Below are 19960 nucleotides of genomic sequence, written 5' to 3' on the forward strand. Positions count from 1 at the left end.
CTATTTGGAAGCAATTTTAGTTCTTGTCATTATACAACTGAGGAGAGTTCATCAATTTTTAAGTTGTCTGCCTTCGATGTGCTAATAAACTGTGAGGCTTGAAATCCAGATTATACTCAGAACACTAAGCCTTAGAACCAACCCAATTAAAAACTTGCTTAATTAAAATATAGGATATTTTGAATGTTTTTTACTTTTTGAGGGTTTACAAACTAATGTTCTTCATTTTCCTGTACTCTGATTCTTTTTAAATATACTTGAATGTCAGTTGAAACTGATCAAATGTTACTTTAACATTTGTAGTGGTAAAACTATAAGCTCAAATTATTCTTTTAATATTTCATGGGAAAATTTCTTATTTTATCAAACATTTTACTGAATTTTCATCATAATGTATACATTGATGTATATATTACCATCCTAGTTTGTGTTAAAAGTGTCAAAGATCAAAATATGTATTGATAACCAAAGAGAATTTATCTTTTCGTGGAAGCCAAAGGATGGGCTACATTGCAAGTGTTGAGGCAAATCATGAGAAAACTTTTGGAGACCTCCTGGAACTCCTCCCTTTGGGCCCACAAATATTCTTAAGGGAAATTTATTAAAGTGCTTCCTGTTACTTCTTGTAGTTCATAAATATACCCAATCCAAGCTCCATCCCCTGGTTCAAGTTAATTTCCCCTCCACTCAGCCTTGCCTGGGGACTCAAACAGCTGCTGATGAAATAGTGAATGAAGCTTCTTGGTCTGTTCTGATAGTGTCAGAGCAATGGATACCTTTTCTTTTCCTTCCTGGTCTTCAGGCACCTATGAAGTGTCCACTGGGCTGTTTTCACCAAGCATAAATCCTGTGCTTCCAGGATGTCTATATCTGTGTTACCTCCCTAGAGGCAGGTCATCTCTTATGCATGGGGAAGGCAATGCCCCCTGGACACTGGCAAGCAGAGCCGGAAGCTCAATCGTAGATACCCCAGCATGCAGTTCCATCCCCTATACTGCAAGGGATTGGTCTAGGCACCCACCTCTAGGGGCATGTTTCCCCAAGGGTATTTTTGGTCAATGCTGATAGTCAAAGATGCCAGGTAGCTCCTCTCTGCCTCAGGTTTCATCTTTTCTGAAACAGGGAATTATTATTTTGCCCAATACCTCACAAAACTGTGAGAGAACCAAGTAAAGAATGGCCAGAAGCATGTGGGAAGTGCCCACTGCGAACAGTCATCCTCTCCTGAACTGCAGCATGCACCTTTTTTGTGGATCTCAGCTGCCAGAGACCACGGCTTGGCTTCTCTCTTGTGAAGACTCTTCCTGTGCTTATAGTTGGTACCTCAGGGAGCCTTTAACTTGTTCTCATGAATCCAGCAACCTAGTTCCTGACCTATAATAGGTCATTTCACCTATATTGGACTCATTTTTGTTTCCTATTCTCTTTATTACTGGTCCATGGATTTAGATGTTAGAATGAGGAGGTTTAATTTTTAAATGTAGAAAGATAGAGGAAGACTAAGGAAGTAATTTTACATAAAACCGTAATACATTTATTTCAATAAAGTTAAAGGAGAAACTCTCTGGCTGAATACTATAATTTTCCTGTAAAGACAAAATAAGTTTTAAATGTATAACCTGGAATTATGTTATAATAAGGCCAGGTAGTTCAGATTATGGGAAAAATATTAAACTTTGCTAAAATAATTACTAAACATGCCCTTGTATTTATTTTGTTACCTTCTGATAACAAAAAGTGTTTATTGTAGAAAAATTGGAAAATATTTTAAAATATAGAAATCAAAGGAAAATAACTTGTGATCTTACCACTCAGAGACTGACCAATGTTAATATTTTATGTTTACACACATATACCAAAACACATACATAGAGTTTTTTTTCTCTGCACAGAACATACACTTTTTTAACATCCCAAAGCGATGCTATTTATTGTATAGGTTGTTTCGAATCTGTATCTTTTTGACTTTTAGTAATAGAAACGTTAACTGAAACAATATTGAACGTGAATGAAGAGTATTATCCGATGAAATAGGAAATCCAGAGATAGGACAGGCTGCTGGATGATTGATTCATTGGCTTAATGGGTTATCAAAGACCCAGGTGCTTTCCATTTTTTTCTGTCCTGCCACCAATATTATCAGCTTCATGCTAGGGTTGTTCCCCTTGTGGTCATAAAATTATCACCATGAACAGGTGGGACACAATGATCAAGACTCAAACCTGATGCTGGGAACACGGCCGGCTTCCTCACATTACAGGCTGGAGTGAGTGGAGGAGGCGAAAGTACCATGACGAATTCGGGGTCTGAAGTGAAGAGGTCTCAGAGAAGGGATGCTTGGTGCACACTTCACTATCTTTAAAAATTGTTTTTCTCCTTAAGCATTACAGCAATTATCAAAATTTAAAATTAAGATGAATGTTTTTAGATATTTTGTTTTCATTTTTAAAACATCAATTTATTTTGTAGAAATGCTCTGTTCAGAAAGATTAGGATAGGAGAAAAAAATAGTTTCCTAGGGAATTTATCCTTATTTATATAATGTTCTCCAAAGATTTAGCATTTCTGTGGTGTCTTTTTTGGCAACAGTTAAGTATTTCTTCATGAATTTTGACTGAAACCTATTTGGAAATTAAAAACTAAAAGAAAAAGATGAGTTTAAAAATAAAAATTATAATAGATAAAACTTTAATATTTTTATTCTTTACTTTTTTACTTTCACTACCCTTGAACAATGCCATAAATACATAGAGGGAATTAATGGGCATTTTAAAAGAATAATTCTGAGAAATAATAGGCGTATTTGAAATTACTATGGTAAAAATCAGATGTTAAAGAAAAAAGTTATATATTCAGTTTTTAAATTATACTATTAAATGTATAACTTCATGTGTAGTAAATATTCATATTTAATTTTAGGTGCCAGTGTAACATATAATAAAATAAAATGGAACAATTTCTATGGTTCTATAAAAGAATCTATAAAGGAGTCATAAATATAGTAAAACTCTTTTGAAATATTTTTATGGGACTAAAAATTGAAAATTTCCTAGTAGGGAAATTTCCTAAATGAGACATGAAGTAAGTTAGTCATAGAGACCTCAAATAGTAATATATCCTATGGGAACCCTGAATAAGCAATAACTTCTTAAGATAATTTTATATAATGTATAAAAATCAAGAGTTTTTGAAACAGCCCTCCACAAGGTAGCAGAAAGAAAAAGGTGGTTATTATACTAAAATTCCTCATGAGAGGTTTATTCATTTTGCTTGTTTTTCATGTTACCAGAATAAAGATTTCAGATTATCTGAATCGGAAGAGCTCTGACTGCCTGGGATTAAAAAAACAAACACACTAAACTTTTCTGTGTTGCGTAGAGTAACACAATTGTGGTGGGTAACCCAGTTCACTCTAGAGTCTCAAGATGTTTCTAGTATTTTTGGAAACTAGAGCACAGATTAAATGATATTTTGTTTGTTAGAATGCATCTTACCTTCTATGCCCAATTCAAGAGTCAGAGAATAGTTTACTCACACTTGTAATTTTTAAAAACAAATTCTACACCCTCCTTAACTAGCAAAAGGAATACAGAACCGTAACATGAGCAAAGGATGCTATAGGCACCCATTTTAATTAAAAATTGTTTGTATTTATTAAAGTTGTATCTTTATTATTTTTCTTCTTTAAAAATAAGTAATACAATGAGAGTCTTTCTATGATATGATTGGAAGAGTATTAATCTACATGTAAGAAGATCTAGGCCCTCTGGGATTAAGTTGCTCTGTTACCTTGATCAAGAAACTTGTCATCTGTGAGCCACAGTGGCTCACGGCAAGGGTGAGTGGGTCAGCTGTGTCTCAGAGGTTCCTTTCACACTAGAATTGGGATGAATGAGAAGGATCTGGGCCTGACCAGTAGACTGTTTACTTGTTTGCACTCCTAGGATATGGCCTGGAGTAAATGACTGTGGAAGAATTTACATCATAGGGGATCAGCACTATGCCCATCAGCAACTTTCCTTCCATCCACTAGTGTTGAAATAGACATTCAGAGGCACTAGAGGCTCCCCTGAGATGGAGAAAATCACAACAAATTCATTTGCCTTGGTTCAAGGTTTTGAAGGTCTAGACTTCTGTTTGAAAGGTTTGTAACCATTGCATGATCAAACAACCTTGCAAGAAAAGGGACAGCTCCTCTGGGATTTATTCTAACTGGTCTTATTATGAATTCTCAGGGGAACCTCTGAGTTTTAACAAATTCTGAATGTATTTGTCCTCAAACATTGTCTTCTCACAGTTAAGAGTTGGTGTGGATGTGGAGCACCTGGGACATTCAGACACTCTGGTGGGAGTGTGTCAGCCAGGTCAGAGGAGGCTCAGCCACGGTCACAGTCTTAAAGTCAGCCTATGTATTGGTTTTGTCTTTTTAGCTCTTTTTGTAAACTCTAGACATTCCTTTATATTGGCCTAATAATTAGTTTTGCCTTACTTGTAAGAAATTCCCTGGAGTGGCTTTGACATTGTCCTCTACTTCTTTGAAACAGAGCCATCACATTGGAGAATCAGCTGGTGATCCTTGCAACGACGGCAGGTGACGCTGGGGCTTACTACGTGCAGGCTGTCAATGAGAAGAACGGAGAAAACAAGACAAGCCCATTCACTTATTTGAACATAGCAAGTGAGTCTTGAAATCCCAAATGATAATTCTGAAAATAATAAAATCTTGCTTTAATTAATAACCACTGTCTGGTGGGACATTTTGCAATAAATCTTATTTCTGGTATGGTAATTGTGATTGAATATTGATCTAAAGTCAATAGTTTGGAGAGCTCTAGGGGCTTTTGCTTCCTTTGAAATGATGGGCATAAATATTAACTTAAATGATATTTGTGAATACAAGATCTTTTTTATAAATTAAAAAAATATTTTTGCTTTTGTACATGGTTAAAGTATATTATTTTTAACAACAAAAAAATCTTTTGACTTATATGAATTGTATCCATGAACCTTATTTGAGACTACATCAGGTGCAGCTTATGTTCTTTTAATCTAAGAATAAAAACCTTGAGAAAAAATAATATACATAAAGTCGTATTAAAATTAAAAGTACTTAGGCATAATCAGTTGGTCATTTTTTCCTGAATCATGAAGAGACTACACACAAATCACAGTTATATGTACATCTTATTTAAGGAAATTTTAGTTTGAGGAAACTTAATTTAAATGTTTGGCCTTTGAAATTCTACCAGCAAGATTTAATGGCTAGAGAAGGGAAAATAACTAAAAGCAAGAACTTTGAACTAAACTAGATTCAAGCATGTGTATCAGAGGACGTGTCATCAAATGATTGCAGTGTGAAACTTCATGGTATGAAATGCAGTTATTATGTTGTTGAGAAAATACAGTTGGAAATAGTCATGGCAGATGGTAAATATCAAATATTGTGATCATGTCATACAAGAGTGAATTATATTGATAGTAGTGAATTTCATCTTTTTAAAAATCATCTTGAAACAATAGTTTTCCCCCTTAAGATGGTTTGAAAAGTATATGGGATAGTTGGATAGTGTTTGCCTTACATGATTCTTGAGGGATACAATTGTTTTAGGCCCAGTAGAATGTACTGGGCAAATCATTGTATCAAACACTGGGTGCAAGAGTCTCTGTGGGAATTAACTGAGCTCTCACATGCCTTCCACATTCCTGATAATTGATCCTAAGTGGCTGTGCTGTGTTGTCATCTTGCTATTAGCTCCTTAATTGGAGGAATTGAATCCTGCTCTCTCAACCATATACTAGGTACAGATTTAGGATTAGCGAAGTTTTTTTAATGCTTTGGAAAATTATGCACATTGATTAGGTGTGGGGTTCACAAAGCCCAGTGCATGATGGACTGCTATTTAAAGGACTGTCTGAATCAAGAATTATAGTAGAAATTAATATGATTTATCAAAATTTTTTGCATTGGTGATGATAAAAAATAGAAATTGTATTATCAAATAGATTGTGATTATTTTAGCGATTTCCAAGTTTTACAAGCAGAGCCATTCATTCTGTTTAGCAAATCTGATTCAGCACTCAATTGTAATATGAATACCAGGATAACAATAGTTTATGGGGGTGGAGGGTGGAATTCTGGGTCAGAAACAAGAAATTGGCCTTTGTTAGAAGAGGGGAAAAAATCATTTCACAAAAATTCTGGTTTCCATTGCAAAGTTATAAAATAGTCTGCACCTAGTAATTTCCTACATGCCTACTCTATAAAGGCCAGTAGAAAATAAAACTAATGCAGTGAATTTGCAAATTGCCATTCTAATGCAATACCATGGTGTTAGATAATTGAAATATGTAAATTTTTTTCAGTACTTTCAGTTTCAACCCAGACCAAAAAGTATATTGGAAGCTGCTCATAAATATTATAATTAACTGGCTTGCATTTTGTTCCCTTGTATATTTTTAACTTTTCATTGGCACCAGGTAAAATGTGTAAAAGGTCAGCTATAAGGAGGTTGATGACATGGTATGGACTTATTTTAAATCTTAGGAGAAAACTCACATTTTTTTTCCTTTATGTATTCTTTGCTTTATCAGGACCAGGTAACATGTGAGAAGTAAGGAGGTTGAGGAACCTAACTGCCTTATTTTAATTCTTAGGAGAACCTCCTGCCTGTTGACATATTGGATTTAGCTAAATGTTAAATGGTACCCAATTATGCATTTTCTCACTAAAAGTTCTGTTTTGAAAACCTTTAAAGATCAGAAGTCTTGATAAATCTTTGGAACACTCCAGAATCCTATGTTAAATTTTGCTGCTTTCTGGACTGCAGTGAGTGCTCTTAGCAACAGAAACTGCAGCCTGGGACCTGTTGGCTCAGCTTGTGAGGACCTGAGATACTGAAAGATGTGTCACCCCACTAGATTTACTATGAGCTAGATAGTCTCAAGACCTGTTCATACTGGTAGTAAGACATAGCGTGTTCTGCAGACTTAAACATCTTTCTTTTTCTGATGTGGGCTTTTATAAAAACACAAAACAAGATTGATGAAAAATTTTAAAAACTTGCCAGCCAGCATTTCTGAAAAATCAAAAGGTATTACAGCCAATTATCATCTAATGAAGATGAATTTTTCCTTGGTGTCGAGAGAATAAAGCAGGGAACCTTTATGTAGTGAACATGATCAGGATGGTAGGAGACTGGAAATTAAATTCCTGGTGGATTGTACTGCAATTAATTTACAATCAGAGTGCCATGCAGCCCCACCCTTTGTGTCCTTCTGCAGGGACAGCACAGTGTCCGAGGGGAGTAGCCACTAGTAGCACATTTATCTCAAAACGTGAATTAGTGATATACTGCCACTCAGCTAAAAGGAGGAAGTAATGTACTTTCTCAAACAACTGAGTACTTGAGAGTTCAAAAACCTCATCCCCTTTTCAGTTGCTAAATATTTTGGCTGAGCTTGAAGCTTATGGGAGGCAAAAGGTAAAGAGGGTTTGGATAAAAAGAAATAATTTTTTTTAAAAAAAAAGCATGACCATTAGAAGTGAAATCCATAATGGTACCGCCTACTGTTTTGTGCATGTTTAGTAGATGGCATCATTATCTCTTAACATTTCTTCCCTCTTTTGTGTGGTTAAGAAGATAAATTCCAGCGTGTTCTGTGCAGATATTCCTGTCGGGAAGGAGAAGACTTCTCTGAATTATCCACCTCCTGCTCCTGATGAAAGTTTGCTGCCATCTCAGGGGTGGATTCACTTTGAAGTTTTAATGTGATGTGAAGCCAGCAGATGTTAAGGACATAGGTGGGACTGTTGAAGCATCCTGCATGAATTTTTCATAGCTGGCTCCCACAGCTCAGGTGCACACCAGAAAAGGAATGGGCTGAGCTTGCTTGAGAGGAGACATTTCTATTCTGAGGTCAAACCCAGGCAAGCTTTATAAATCTGTCAACCTGTTTTTGGCTTTTGCTTTGAAGATTTTACATTGAGTTAACTTTTGTGGATCAGACCTTCTGAACTGATTAATATGTGAATAAGAGTTTCTTCTTTTTAAAAAAAAGCATAAAGTTAGGAAATGAGAAGAATGCTGTACAGTGGTTAATCAATCATTGTTTAAATGCCATTGTACATACCTTAGACACATCATCAGTTCTGATCCAATATTCAAAATGTCCAGCGTAATGAGATTCTGTACTAGGGATGAAGCTTAGATTAAAAAAGAAATGACTGCCTCTCTCCTTCCTGTTTTTTTCAGCTTTTTCATTTTAATGTCTCCTCTTCAAACAACATTTGCAGATAGGATATCATTTCAGCTGATCCTCCTTCAGGCTGACAAACTCTTGCTTTTAATTCTGAAGACCACTTAACATTCTTTTGTCCTCTATAATGCTAATTTAACTGCAGACCTCACTTAGTGTTGGTAGTTGAAAGTGGATTCCTGAGAATAATGTCTAAGAACAGTCATCTGAGAGGACAGCCCTGATAGGACTGCCCTGTAAAACATGACTTTTGTGTGCCCAGATAAAATCCTGTCTTGTTTTCCTTGTTCCTTTAACATTAAAGAGAGAGAGGGGAGCAAGCATAAGCCTTTCAAATGGACTCTGACATGGGCTGGATTTCTAAAGCAATAGGAACAGTTTGAAACACTACTAAAAACCGGTTCCAGGTACTGTCCCCTCATCACAAATGAGCAATTTGGAATCAAGCTACAGCTTTATAGGTTGCATGACACTTTGCTGCCAGAATTTTCAGAAACATAAATAAGAAGTGTATTTTATAGTAAAACCATGAGTTTAATCATTTAGGCATGTATTGAACCTGCTAAGTGGGGTATGTGACAAAGTGTAAGCTGTGCTCTGACCCTGACCACCTGAGCTGGTGATGGACAGAACTAAGTCTAGGCTGCAGTCTCTAATGCTTTTTTATAGGCACACCATCAGTAAATAAGCATTGAGCATTTACCCTTAATATATGAATGCTTAGTTGATTATGAATTATAAGGATTAACTTTCATATAAAAGAGATATGGTGGAATAAACAGTATTTTAAGTATCTTGCTAATCATGAAAGTTTCATTCCATCTTTAGATGATGTCTCAGGGCACAATATGCACTTTGTAAATGGAAACCCATATTTTACTTGGTCTTCCTGGTAATGTTTAGTTTTTTGGCCAAATTATTATGATATTTGGTTCCAGAGAATTGTTTTTCCTGGTAATGTGGCTCATATTAACAACACAAGTGTCAGTGCTGCCATCGATAAGTAACTCAGATCTGTAGTTTCTTCCCAGAAATACTTTTGCATTCAGGTATCCACTCTGTGAGAGTTAGTTAAAATGAAATACACAAGGACGTAAATCCACCTCTCTGGGCAGAGGTGAAACTGTAGTGCAGTTTCTGGAAAGTTCTGGAAGCAAAAATACATATGAGGGCATCTTGTCCACTTCTTCGAAACTGAGCATTTTCAGATCTTCCCTTGGGATAGCTTGCACACAAAGTATGACACAGGGCCTTCCAACATATAGACTCAACCTGTATAATAGTATTAGCGCTTAGTTTTCATCCTACGATTTCAGTGAAAAAAACAAATGAAAATGCCAATTCTAATATTTTGTTCTGAATCACAAATGTACGTGTATACAGACTGGTGAATGAGGTTTGGGTAAGAATACATCTGGTGACTCTCATGGAGACTTTAGTAACAAGTGATTGAAGAGATAACGAGTCCATGATTCTCTCCTGACACCCACAAAGCAATACTGGATTATTTCTGTTACCTACTTATGCTTTCTCCACCATATGCCCATCTCTTCTCATCCCCAAGTGTCTTTCCTTTTTCCTTTGTGACTTATTTCAACAAATTTCATCATTGGTAAATCTTAGGGAACCAGGTTAAACCATGAATTATAATTTGCCCTCAACTTTAGAACAAATTTGGGACAGCCCTAGATTCTCAGTCTCCCAAAGTTGCAGTCACTGGTCTGTGAGTATCAGTTGGGGTACATATAGATTTCCAAGGGGTAAGCAGGCATATATAATTTTCAGGGAATCTATTTCCAGTTTCTTTCATGTATTCTTTCCATAAATGGATCTGTCTGAGGTGCCTGAGGTCAAAGTGCTTTCACAGTTGCCCCTCTCTTGCTGTACAAGATAGAAGGCTCATGTCTTATTCATCCTGAATCTTTAATATGAGCATTGTCTGAGGCTATAAATGTCCAGGTACCAAAGAAGGGGATAATTCTAAATATCAGTGGCAGAATTGAGAAAGCAAAGAACTCTAATAACTGAGAAATAAATCATTTTATAAACCGGGTGTTTTCAATCCTTTGCTATCTACAAAAGGAGGTAGGACTTAAATGTATTGTCAGCTGACATTTCATTACAAATAATTTTTGATGCTTGCTGATTGTGAGACTCCATTTATTCTCATGACAGAAAAATATTTCCACCCCTTTGCATTTCTGGGGGCCATGTGAAAGGAACAAAGTATGTCACTTTCAGGCCACTCATTTAAGACCCAGTATGTCACGTTCACACTCTCCTTTCCCCTTTGGGAACAACTGTGGCCAAGCCACGTATTGAGATGGTGGAACTATAAGGTGGACGCTACCAGGTTTTTGAATCAGCACATAGGAAGAAGGGCTGTGGAAGGTTACCTCAGCATAATTGGACTTTATATGAGTAAGAAAAAATCCTTTCTTTGGTAAGCACAGAAATTTCAGGGCTTACATAACTAATACATTACTTTATGACTTTTAGTATATAATACAGAAGAGGGTTAAAGAATTGAGAGATATTCTATGATAAAATTCCTTCCATTCTCATCTATTATTTTATATGAACAAAATTTCATTTATAGCTATAAAAAAGTAAGATTAGAATTAGTATAAACTTTACTATTTATTTCATTTCTGGTTTTTTATATAAATTATTCATCAAAATTTATAATAGTTTTTTAAATTGAGTGTCAATAATAATTGTAACAACTCAATCCAAGACAAGATTACTTTTTGGTAGTGACAGGGTCTCACTATGTTGCCCAGGCTGATCTTGAATTCCTGGCCCCAAGGGATCCTCCCTCTTCAGCCTCCCAAAGTACTAAGATTGCAAGTATGAGCCAGTGTACCTGGCTTTTTTTGTTGTTTATTTTAACCACATAGTCCTATGATCACTGGGTGACATTTAAATTTATATACATATTTTTCAGAGATTATGATAGAATGGTCAATAAAATACTTTGAATCAATAAATATAATAAATTGGGATAAAACTGTGGGAGGAGTAGGATGGAAGTACAAAAAGAAAATAAGGAATAATGTAAAATTTCTGACTATTAAAAATTAGAGCTTATTCATGTATTTTTAAAATGGGTGATAATGTGTACCAAATCCTTAGACCTGCTCTATCAAATATTTAGATTCCTTTGAATACATATTAAATTGCTGCAATACATATTAAATTGCTGCAGTTTTATTTTATTAAGATATACTAGAATATTAAAATATTAAAATGTACTAGAAATTATATTCTATTCAGTCCTTCAAATTTATGATGAAAAATTTTAGATGTCAACTTAAAATGTAGGGAAGATATACAGTTTTACAAAATTCTTTTAGGTGATTTAGTAGCAAAAACTGTTTCAAACTATATACAGATTTGACGATAATTTACAAATAAAAGTACTGTTAAATGATTCTCCAAGGGCACAGATAGAAGAAGGGCACTAACATTTCTTAGGCACCAGATGGATATTTTCACATATATTTTTCTTCTTTTTTTTTTTTTTTTTGTCTACTTGTATTCAATTTTTTTTCCATTTTTTTTAATTATTTCAGCATATTATGGGGGTACAAATGTTAAGGTTATGTATATTGCCCATGGCCCCTCTGTCCCCACAGTAGCACTTTGGGTTAATGAGCAACTCCATTTCAAAGCTGAGGACATCAAGGCTTTATGAAGTTAGGTTATTGACCCAAATCACAAGAATAGTAAATGGGAAGTTGAGGATTCAAGCCAAGGTTTATTTGACCCCCTAAAGCCCTCGTTCTTTCTATAAAAGGGGAACTGCATATATCCTGAAGGCTGGCTCTTGGTACCAACATGTGTCCAAGTGAGACAAGCCTAAGGAGAAGGCAAAACTCAGGGGGGAGAGTGGCCGTCCCACATCTGAGCCCTCCCTCTGTCCTGGAGGTTCTCTGTCAAGAGCACTGCTACACTCAAACCTGAGAAGAGCTTGGTTTTGTTTAAAATAAAGATGACCATCTATTTTGATGTTAAAATCATTCCCACTGAACGTTCAGTCTAGGTAACACCAGTGTGCTGGCCCTATAAATGCACCTTTGAGGCTGGCACCCTTTTGCAACCTTAGTGAGGCACGTCTGGGTGGACAGTGGACACAGGTTTGGCTTGAGGGTGTCATGGGAGGAAACTGGAGTCCGTGCCTACTAATGGAGAGTCATAACAATAATTTACAATTTATCATAACAAAGAGGTGATTTTGTTATCATCAATAATGCATTAGACACCACACAGGATATAAAGTAAGACGTGATCTGTCCCGATGGATTTACGAGACTAAAGTGCATGATTACACTCCCTAATTCCCAGGTATTAATATTGTACTGTAATATTAAATCTGTTGTGGCAGATTTTGCACAGAGTAAACCTCACCCAGGGAATAAGGTAAGTATTTGGGAGAATTCATTAACCAAACAGAACTGACCAGTTGGATTCAGTAGATGGACCATAAGTATTCATTTACTTCTCTCAATTAAGGTATGAAGATTTAAGGGCACAGATTATCATTCAGTAGTGATTTGACTAATCAGAATTTTTACAAATTCTTCCACAAAACTCAGCTTTAATAATTCCTCCAAATCACCGTTTCTCCTGCTTCTTTGTTAAATATACCAGCTTAAATTATAATATTCAGATATTTAAGCATTGGAGTCCTTTAATTGTGGCAGTTTTAGGGCTGGAACTCAAAGTAATCCTAATAACTTTTCCCTTGACTCTGGGATTTAATTTTTTAAACTTAGCCAACAGCCACATGCCTGAATTTAGCTTACAGAGAATTTAAGATAATTTCATTGTCAGCTCGTAATATGTAAACATAACATTTCAAAACTTACAATATATTGAGCATGACTCAGTGTTGTAACTTACTCAGGCCTTATCTTGTTGGCTCTGATCAGTCTGGATGTTACATTAGTTGAAGTACTTTGTCTGCTTTCACTGTAAGAGTAATTGATATGAAAAGATAAGATATTTTTAGAGGGCACAAACAAGGGGGATGGAAAATTGAATTTTGCTTGCTATCGTTTTATAAATTCTAACATGTATCCATTACACAACTTGTCAGTGGAAATCCTAAACAAAGTAATGGTTCCTGGCCAAGATGAGACCACAGAAGTAGTTGAATATAAATGATGCTCCTAGTCAATTCCCTGGTGTTTTCTTTTAGTTACTTTCTAGACTAAATAATTCTACTCATACCTTCCCAATGTTATTTTTCCTTTTATGAATGAGTTCAGTATTCTGAAGCTGCTAATTAAGAAACACTTGTTTAATTTATCTTCTTTCAGAATTGTTGCGGTTTTCAAAATCTAAATTGTCTGATTTGCTAGGCTGAATTGTCTTTCCATATCTCATCTTTCAGAAAAATGAGGGTGCATGATTTTCTAATTTGGAGGAACATCTAGAGTTGGAACCAACATTTTCTATAAAAACATTCTATTTATGTTGAGGGTAGGCATTGATATCTCTTATGTTAACTTAAATTTCAAACTTTGTGGATGGGAAGACGTGATTTGGCTCAGTGTCTAATGAAAGCGTATTATAGTAGTATTAATAGTAACAACAGCCATTTGTTGAATGTCTACTATAAGGCCAGTATGTAAATTTCTACCTCATTTAAAAAATTAATCCCTACATAATCACCATTATTTAAAAGACAAGAAACCATGAGGTCAATATTATCCCCCTTACACAGATGAGGAAACAAATCAAAGGAATAAATAACTCATACAGCCTTACACAGTTAATTATGTGGTTTAGTTTTGAAGACAGATCTGTCTTCCTCTGAAGAGACTTTCACTATTTTACTTGATATTATTTATATTGCAGAATTGTTTTTGATTTTAAAAATCATGTTATAACTTCTTAATCTGGCTGCTGCTTTAGTGTATATAGCCTAACAATTGGTCACCTTTTGATAATAGTTCAATTCTACCTTTACCACTTAGTCATAATGTTTTATTACTGATCACTGTAAATGATGTTCTTTTGGCTCTTATAGAAGGCAATTACAGCAGGTAATTAAAACTGTAGATCTTTACAATGTGGTTGAGAATATTAAATCAAGTCCTAAGAAAATCAGGTAAAGTATATGTTAAAGTAAAAGGCCACTTAGCAACTCTTAGCCACATTGCCAAATCCAGAGTGCTGGATTCCTTGCTTTTCCAAGAACACTTTGTATCTGAGATGTAAAAAAATGGAATTTATATCAGAAATAATAGGAGCCAAAATTTATCTGAAGATGTAGATTCTTTCTGTTTGTTCTAATTAGTGAGTTCTTAGCAATAGTCTCTGCCTGTGATTCTTGTTATTTCAGGTAATTACTCTGCCCGTACTCTTTCACCTTTTATGATCTTCAGGAATATTCTCTTTATTACAAAATCAGTTCCTTCTCTTAGAGTCTAGTGTAGCTCTGTATTTGGCAGAGCAGGTCACAGGAAGGCCTAAGAAACCCTGGGACCTTTGATTATCAGTATAACCTGTTATTTTACCCAGGAACATCTGGCAAGTGTAGCTTTTTAAGGTGGATACCAAAGGCTATTATTTTACATAGTTTTACCTTAGTTATAGGCCTCTTTGACCATCTGGACAGTCCGAAGGCTGTGATGATTTTGAGATTCTGCTAGAGAGTAAGATACAAACATAAAAACTGGAGGTGCAAAACTCTAGTGAAACTCTTGAAAGAATGAATGCTTTCTCATTCGGTTCCCAACTTGGACTTAAGAAAAAGGCGGAGTTAGAGCTAGGAAAGAAAGAAATCGGGAGTGGTAACCATTCAGCTGGTCCCTGGGGTTGTGTGTGGGTTTGCTGTCTTAGTGATGATGCATTTTGTTGAGGTGCGTCCCATGAAGGCTGCTCCATTCCCTTCCTGTGAAAGATGGTTGCACACTCTATTTCCCCAACAGGATGTTACTCTGTGGTTTTATTAATTCAGACAGGGTTGAATTTCATTTGGGAAAGTTTTCAGCACAGGTATATTCCAGAATTCAAACTTCTCCCTTTCCAACCCTTAAGACTTTTAGAAGTATCCTCATTAGTCAGAATGATTTACCATGTTTCCCCAAAAATGAGACCTATCCATAAAGTAAGCCCTAGCAGGATTTCTAAGCATTTGCGCAATATAAACCTTACCCCAAAAATAAGACCTAATGATGGGCGTGGCTATGTAGCATATCTGCACAACCCATGCATTTCGTCGCTGAGTGGTAAAGAAGACGAGCAGCCCTTTTCATCTGCCCCATGAGAGCTCTATTGCTCGACATGAGAGATTGGGGCCAATGGTTCTAACGGAAATAGAGTCGCAAGAAATTCAGGATGGAATTCGGGCTTTGGAGGGTTATGATGATGCTCCAGAAGAAGACAACTTAACTATATTTGAATAAATGTAGATTGTTGTACCGTACTTAAAAAAAAATAACACATCCCCTGAAAATAAGCCCTAGGGTGTCTTCTTGAAGAAAACTAAATATAAGAACCTGTCTTATTTTCAGGGAAACACAGGAGGTATAGAAAACATACGCATAAGTTAATCTTTGCTTATTAATCCATTTCAGAAAGCTTATGTGGTTTCGTACTTCTCAGCCTACTCAAGAAAACGTAACTTCTGAATTGAGAAAATGACCTTGGAAAAAATATGCAAAAATGGTATCATATCAAGAAATATGAAGTGAATAGGCAGTATTTTGAGCATTTCATTTCTTGATTTTTTTAAAAAGTGCAACATTAAGCATGTTCTTGATAAAAATATTTACTTGAATTCTGTACTGGCATTGGATCATATCTACTTCTTAAGCTTGTACCAGAAGAAATGATGTTAAGCCATTTTGCGTCCACTGGTCTCTGTTCGGTCAGTGTGCCTGCCATGTTGGTCATTAAATATTTTGAATATCATCTCAGCCTGGAAGAATACCTACAGATGTATAAAACAGTAGACTTACCATCATTATAGAAATAGTTTGCATACTGGAGTCATCCCTACATCATTCTTGTAGGTCTGCAAAGAAGCATCAGTTGGAAGTGCTGCATATGATTTCTTCTGGCTTTTATAGGCTGTATATCTTACTTGTGTCCCAAGGTGTGTGGTTCCTTTCCTTTTTTAAAAAATTCAGACTTCAGTTCTGGTATTAAATTCAGAAACACTGAGCATCTGGTATTTACCAGACATTATGCTTGATGCTGAGGAGACTCAGTGAATAAGACACGTGGTCCTTGCCTTTCCTGGGCTCACTTTTTGCTAGAAGAGGCAGACCCCTGAACAGATGACAAGAATACAATGTGTTGAAGGCCAATTGAAATGGAACTATGTAGAAATGTCATGGAAGCAAAGGCCAGGCAGCTTTTAATTCTGCTTCCAAGAATTGGAAAAGCAGACAAAACTTTTCTTCCATTTTCTTTGTTAGCAGACAAAGCGTTTCTTCCATTTATGGAGAGACGTCCCACCAATGAGATGGTTGGGAGAAGGGGATTGGGGTCAGAACAGTGCTTGTTATGACAAGGGACTGTGTAACTATTGTCCTGTTGTTTACTCCCCTGCTGTCCAATACCAGGGTCCCTCAGCAAGAGTCTATGTTTCATATAACATCATTCCAAGAGTCCTCACTTATGAAGTATCTTATCTATGAGTTCCACAAGGACTTGTCCCTCTTGTTTCCACAAGCAGCTAGAAGCATGCATGACAGACAGTAAGGACTCAATGAATACTTGTTTGACGGATGGATGAACATCCATGCCATGAGCCATTTTTCACTCCCTTCCTTGATTCTCTTCATCTTTGGCTTTCTGGATATCTTCTCACTGGCTTTGTTCTTGTTCTTCCTGTAGCTACTTTTCTTTTGGTGTTCATTGCTCCTTTTGGTTCTCCTTATCCCAAGATGTGAAGATTCTCCATTGTTATTCCTTTGATGCAGTGTTTTGTTTTGCCTTTCTGCCTTTTTCCCCCCCTTGGATATCTTATTCATTCTTGTGACTTTAAGTATCACCTTTGATCAAGTGTTATCTCCAGGCCTGAATGCCAGCCTAGGCATTCAATCTTTGTTAAGTAGAAAGTTGGATGAAATGATTTTAAGTCTTCTCTAACTCTGAAATTCTGATTGTCTTCTGATTCTTGAACTTATTGTCTGATGCAGTAAGTGCTTGAAGATGAAAGGCTGTCCCCATGCATCTCCTCACTTATCAACTAACTTTTTTTTCTTCAAATGAAGAAACTTCAAATGAAGTTTTATAACTTCATTTGACCTGTTGGTCTCTGGCCTCCCTCTTTGTCTCCGTCTTACTCATTAAACTGATTATGTTGCCTCTGGCTACAGTGGATAAGTCTCGCCCTGTCTAGCCTGGTGCTTGGGACACTGTGCCCTGACAATGGAGTCCACTGTTTGGCTGGGTGTTTTCACTTGGAAGTTAAATTAACCTGCCTCCTTGTTCTTCCTATTCCAAAGTTGTTTCTTCTCCTAAATTCCCTAGTAAGTCATCTCACCTTTCTGTGTTTTCAGCTCTTACCTATCCTGAACACTTAGCTTAAATCTCTGCTTTATCCAGAATATTCATTTATCTGCCCATCTGTCCATTCAGAAACCCATCTGTTAATTCATTTGTTCAACATGTATTTAGTGTTTACAAAGGGGCATGGGCAATGATAATATAATAATGCTTGGGGCAAATGGGTTTCTGCCTTCAGAGCTGATGTTGGGGGAAGAAAAAGACAAAGGAGCACTTTCTATTTCATTTGGAATGTCTAATAGAATAGTGATGTTCCCACTGTAAGGTTTTTCGGAGGTGGCGAAAAGAAAAGAGACACAGAAAGAGAAAGAGTAGGGGGGCCAAACCACGTGGCTTTATTATACACTCGTGGACGAGGTTCTGGGGCCCCAAGAGCGGGGGCCCCGGAAGTTACCGCAGTTTGAAGGGGCTGAGGCCTTTTATAACGTTTGGGCGGGGCTAGGGACTTGTGGCAGGAAGAGCTGGGGATTCTCTATTGTGACCTTGGAAGGTCGTTGAGAAATAGGAGGGGCTGGAGGTATTGTGGAATCCAGGAGCGAATCCAGGTGGAGATCTGGGTGTGGTTCCTCTCAGTGGGGCCTGGCAGTTTGTCCTTGGCAGGTCAGGTCACTAAGCGTTTTCTTTTTCAATCTAGGGAGGGGAGGGGGCCCCTGCCACCAGCCTTACACCCACATCCTGAGTTTTTGCCACTTCTGTTTTCAGTCCTTTGCCTACTTTCAAAGATGGGGTTGGTAAAGGTAAAGGAAGATCAAAATATGCAAGACTATACGCTGAAGAAATACTTTCTTGGGACAACTTATCAGCAGTTCTTATTTATATGCCTATTAGTATAAGCTTATATAGAGAAAGTATAAAAAAATGTCACAAGTAGAATAAGTAGAATTATAAGTAGAATAATCTGTAGAATTGCAGCCTTCAAGCCACAGATCTCATTCTCATGAGCAGGACTCTTCTATACACAAAACTGCCTGGGCCCTGTGGAACAGCACCAGTGCCCATGTTTGCAAGCCCACTGTGGCAAACTGTAACTTTAAAAAATGAGTTGCTTCACAAATGAGCTATTTGTATTAGTTCTTCATCTCTAAGCAATTCAATATGTTATTCTTAAACATTGGTAATCTTATATATAATATATACATGTAACTTATATACATACACATAAAATGCCTTAGATGCATGACTAAGTTAAAAGTATTGCATTGCTCAGCTTGGGCTGTCAGAACAAGAAGCCACAGACTGGGTGGCTTAAACACAGATATTTATTTTCTTACAGTTCTAGAAGCTGGAAGTCCAGGATCAAGAGGCAGCTGTGTTGGTTTCTGGTGAGGCTTCCTTCCTGGCTCTTAGCAAGCCACTTTCTCACTAGTCCTCACATGGCTTGTCTTTTGTGCAGGGGGGTGGAGTGGAGGAGGAGACTTAGATATCTCTAGAGTCTCTTCTCTTCTTGCAAAGGCACTGCTTTTATTGGATTAGGGCTCCACCTTTATGACCTCGTTTAACCTTAGTTACTTCCTTAAAGGCCCTGTTTCCAACTACAGTAACATGGGGGTTAGGGGTTCAACATATTAATTTTAGGGGAACAAAATTCAATCCATAACAACTACACATTCCTTATTCTTGTGTTTTCTCTCCTGAGGTCCAGTACTACTCTAGATCAGAAGTTCAAACATGCCATTTGTCAGCTGGATTTGCTTCTTTACTGTGTTTAGCCCTCATAATACCTTAAAAATACATGTGCCGATATTTAAAAGTTGGGAGAAATTTTTCCTGCTTTTCTTAAAATATCTGACTATACTAGGATCCTGGCCCCAGTTTGAACAGTCTGTACAATTGAATGCCGCCTTCTGAGGAAGATACTTTACTATGGAGTGCACTGTTCTTTGTTATATGAATTTACTCATTGTGGAATTTTAAATCATTGTAGATTTAAAGCAGCATGTGGGACAGACATTTCAGAGTGAGAGATTGTCTTTTTGTTCTTGAGGTAAGTTGAGTATTTACATTAGCAGACCTCCTCTTTGAAGAGAAATATTTCTTAATCTTAGCCTGCTGCTTTTATATTAGCTACCTGGCTCTGGAAGCATTTGGGGTATGGCCTGTGATCCAGTATCAGGCTCTGTGATACAGGCAGTATCCCCTATTTGAATGTACAATGTGGTGGTCATTAGCTAGC

At 36.7% G+C, this 19960-nt stretch overlaps 1 protein-coding gene across 1 annotated transcript in view; it reads left to right on the plus strand.

Moving 5' to 3' along the window:
• Window positions 1-19960, plus strand: part of SDK1 (sidekick cell adhesion molecule 1) — a 905178-nt gene that overhangs the window by 518100 nt on the left and 367118 nt on the right. The window contains exon 5 of the mRNA XM_020281544.2: window positions 4545-4678. Within this exon, the coding sequence (XP_020137133.2) occupies window positions 4545-4678 (134 nt within the window). The remainder of the gene's footprint in view (window positions 1-4544; window positions 4679-19960) is intronic.

The sequence above is a fragment of the Microcebus murinus genome, chromosome 19 (assembly GCF_040939455.1).
Source record: "Microcebus murinus isolate Inina chromosome 19, M.murinus_Inina_mat1.0, whole genome shotgun sequence".
In the NCBI taxonomy this organism is placed as follows: domain Eukaryota; kingdom Metazoa; phylum Chordata; class Mammalia; order Primates; family Cheirogaleidae; genus Microcebus; species Microcebus murinus.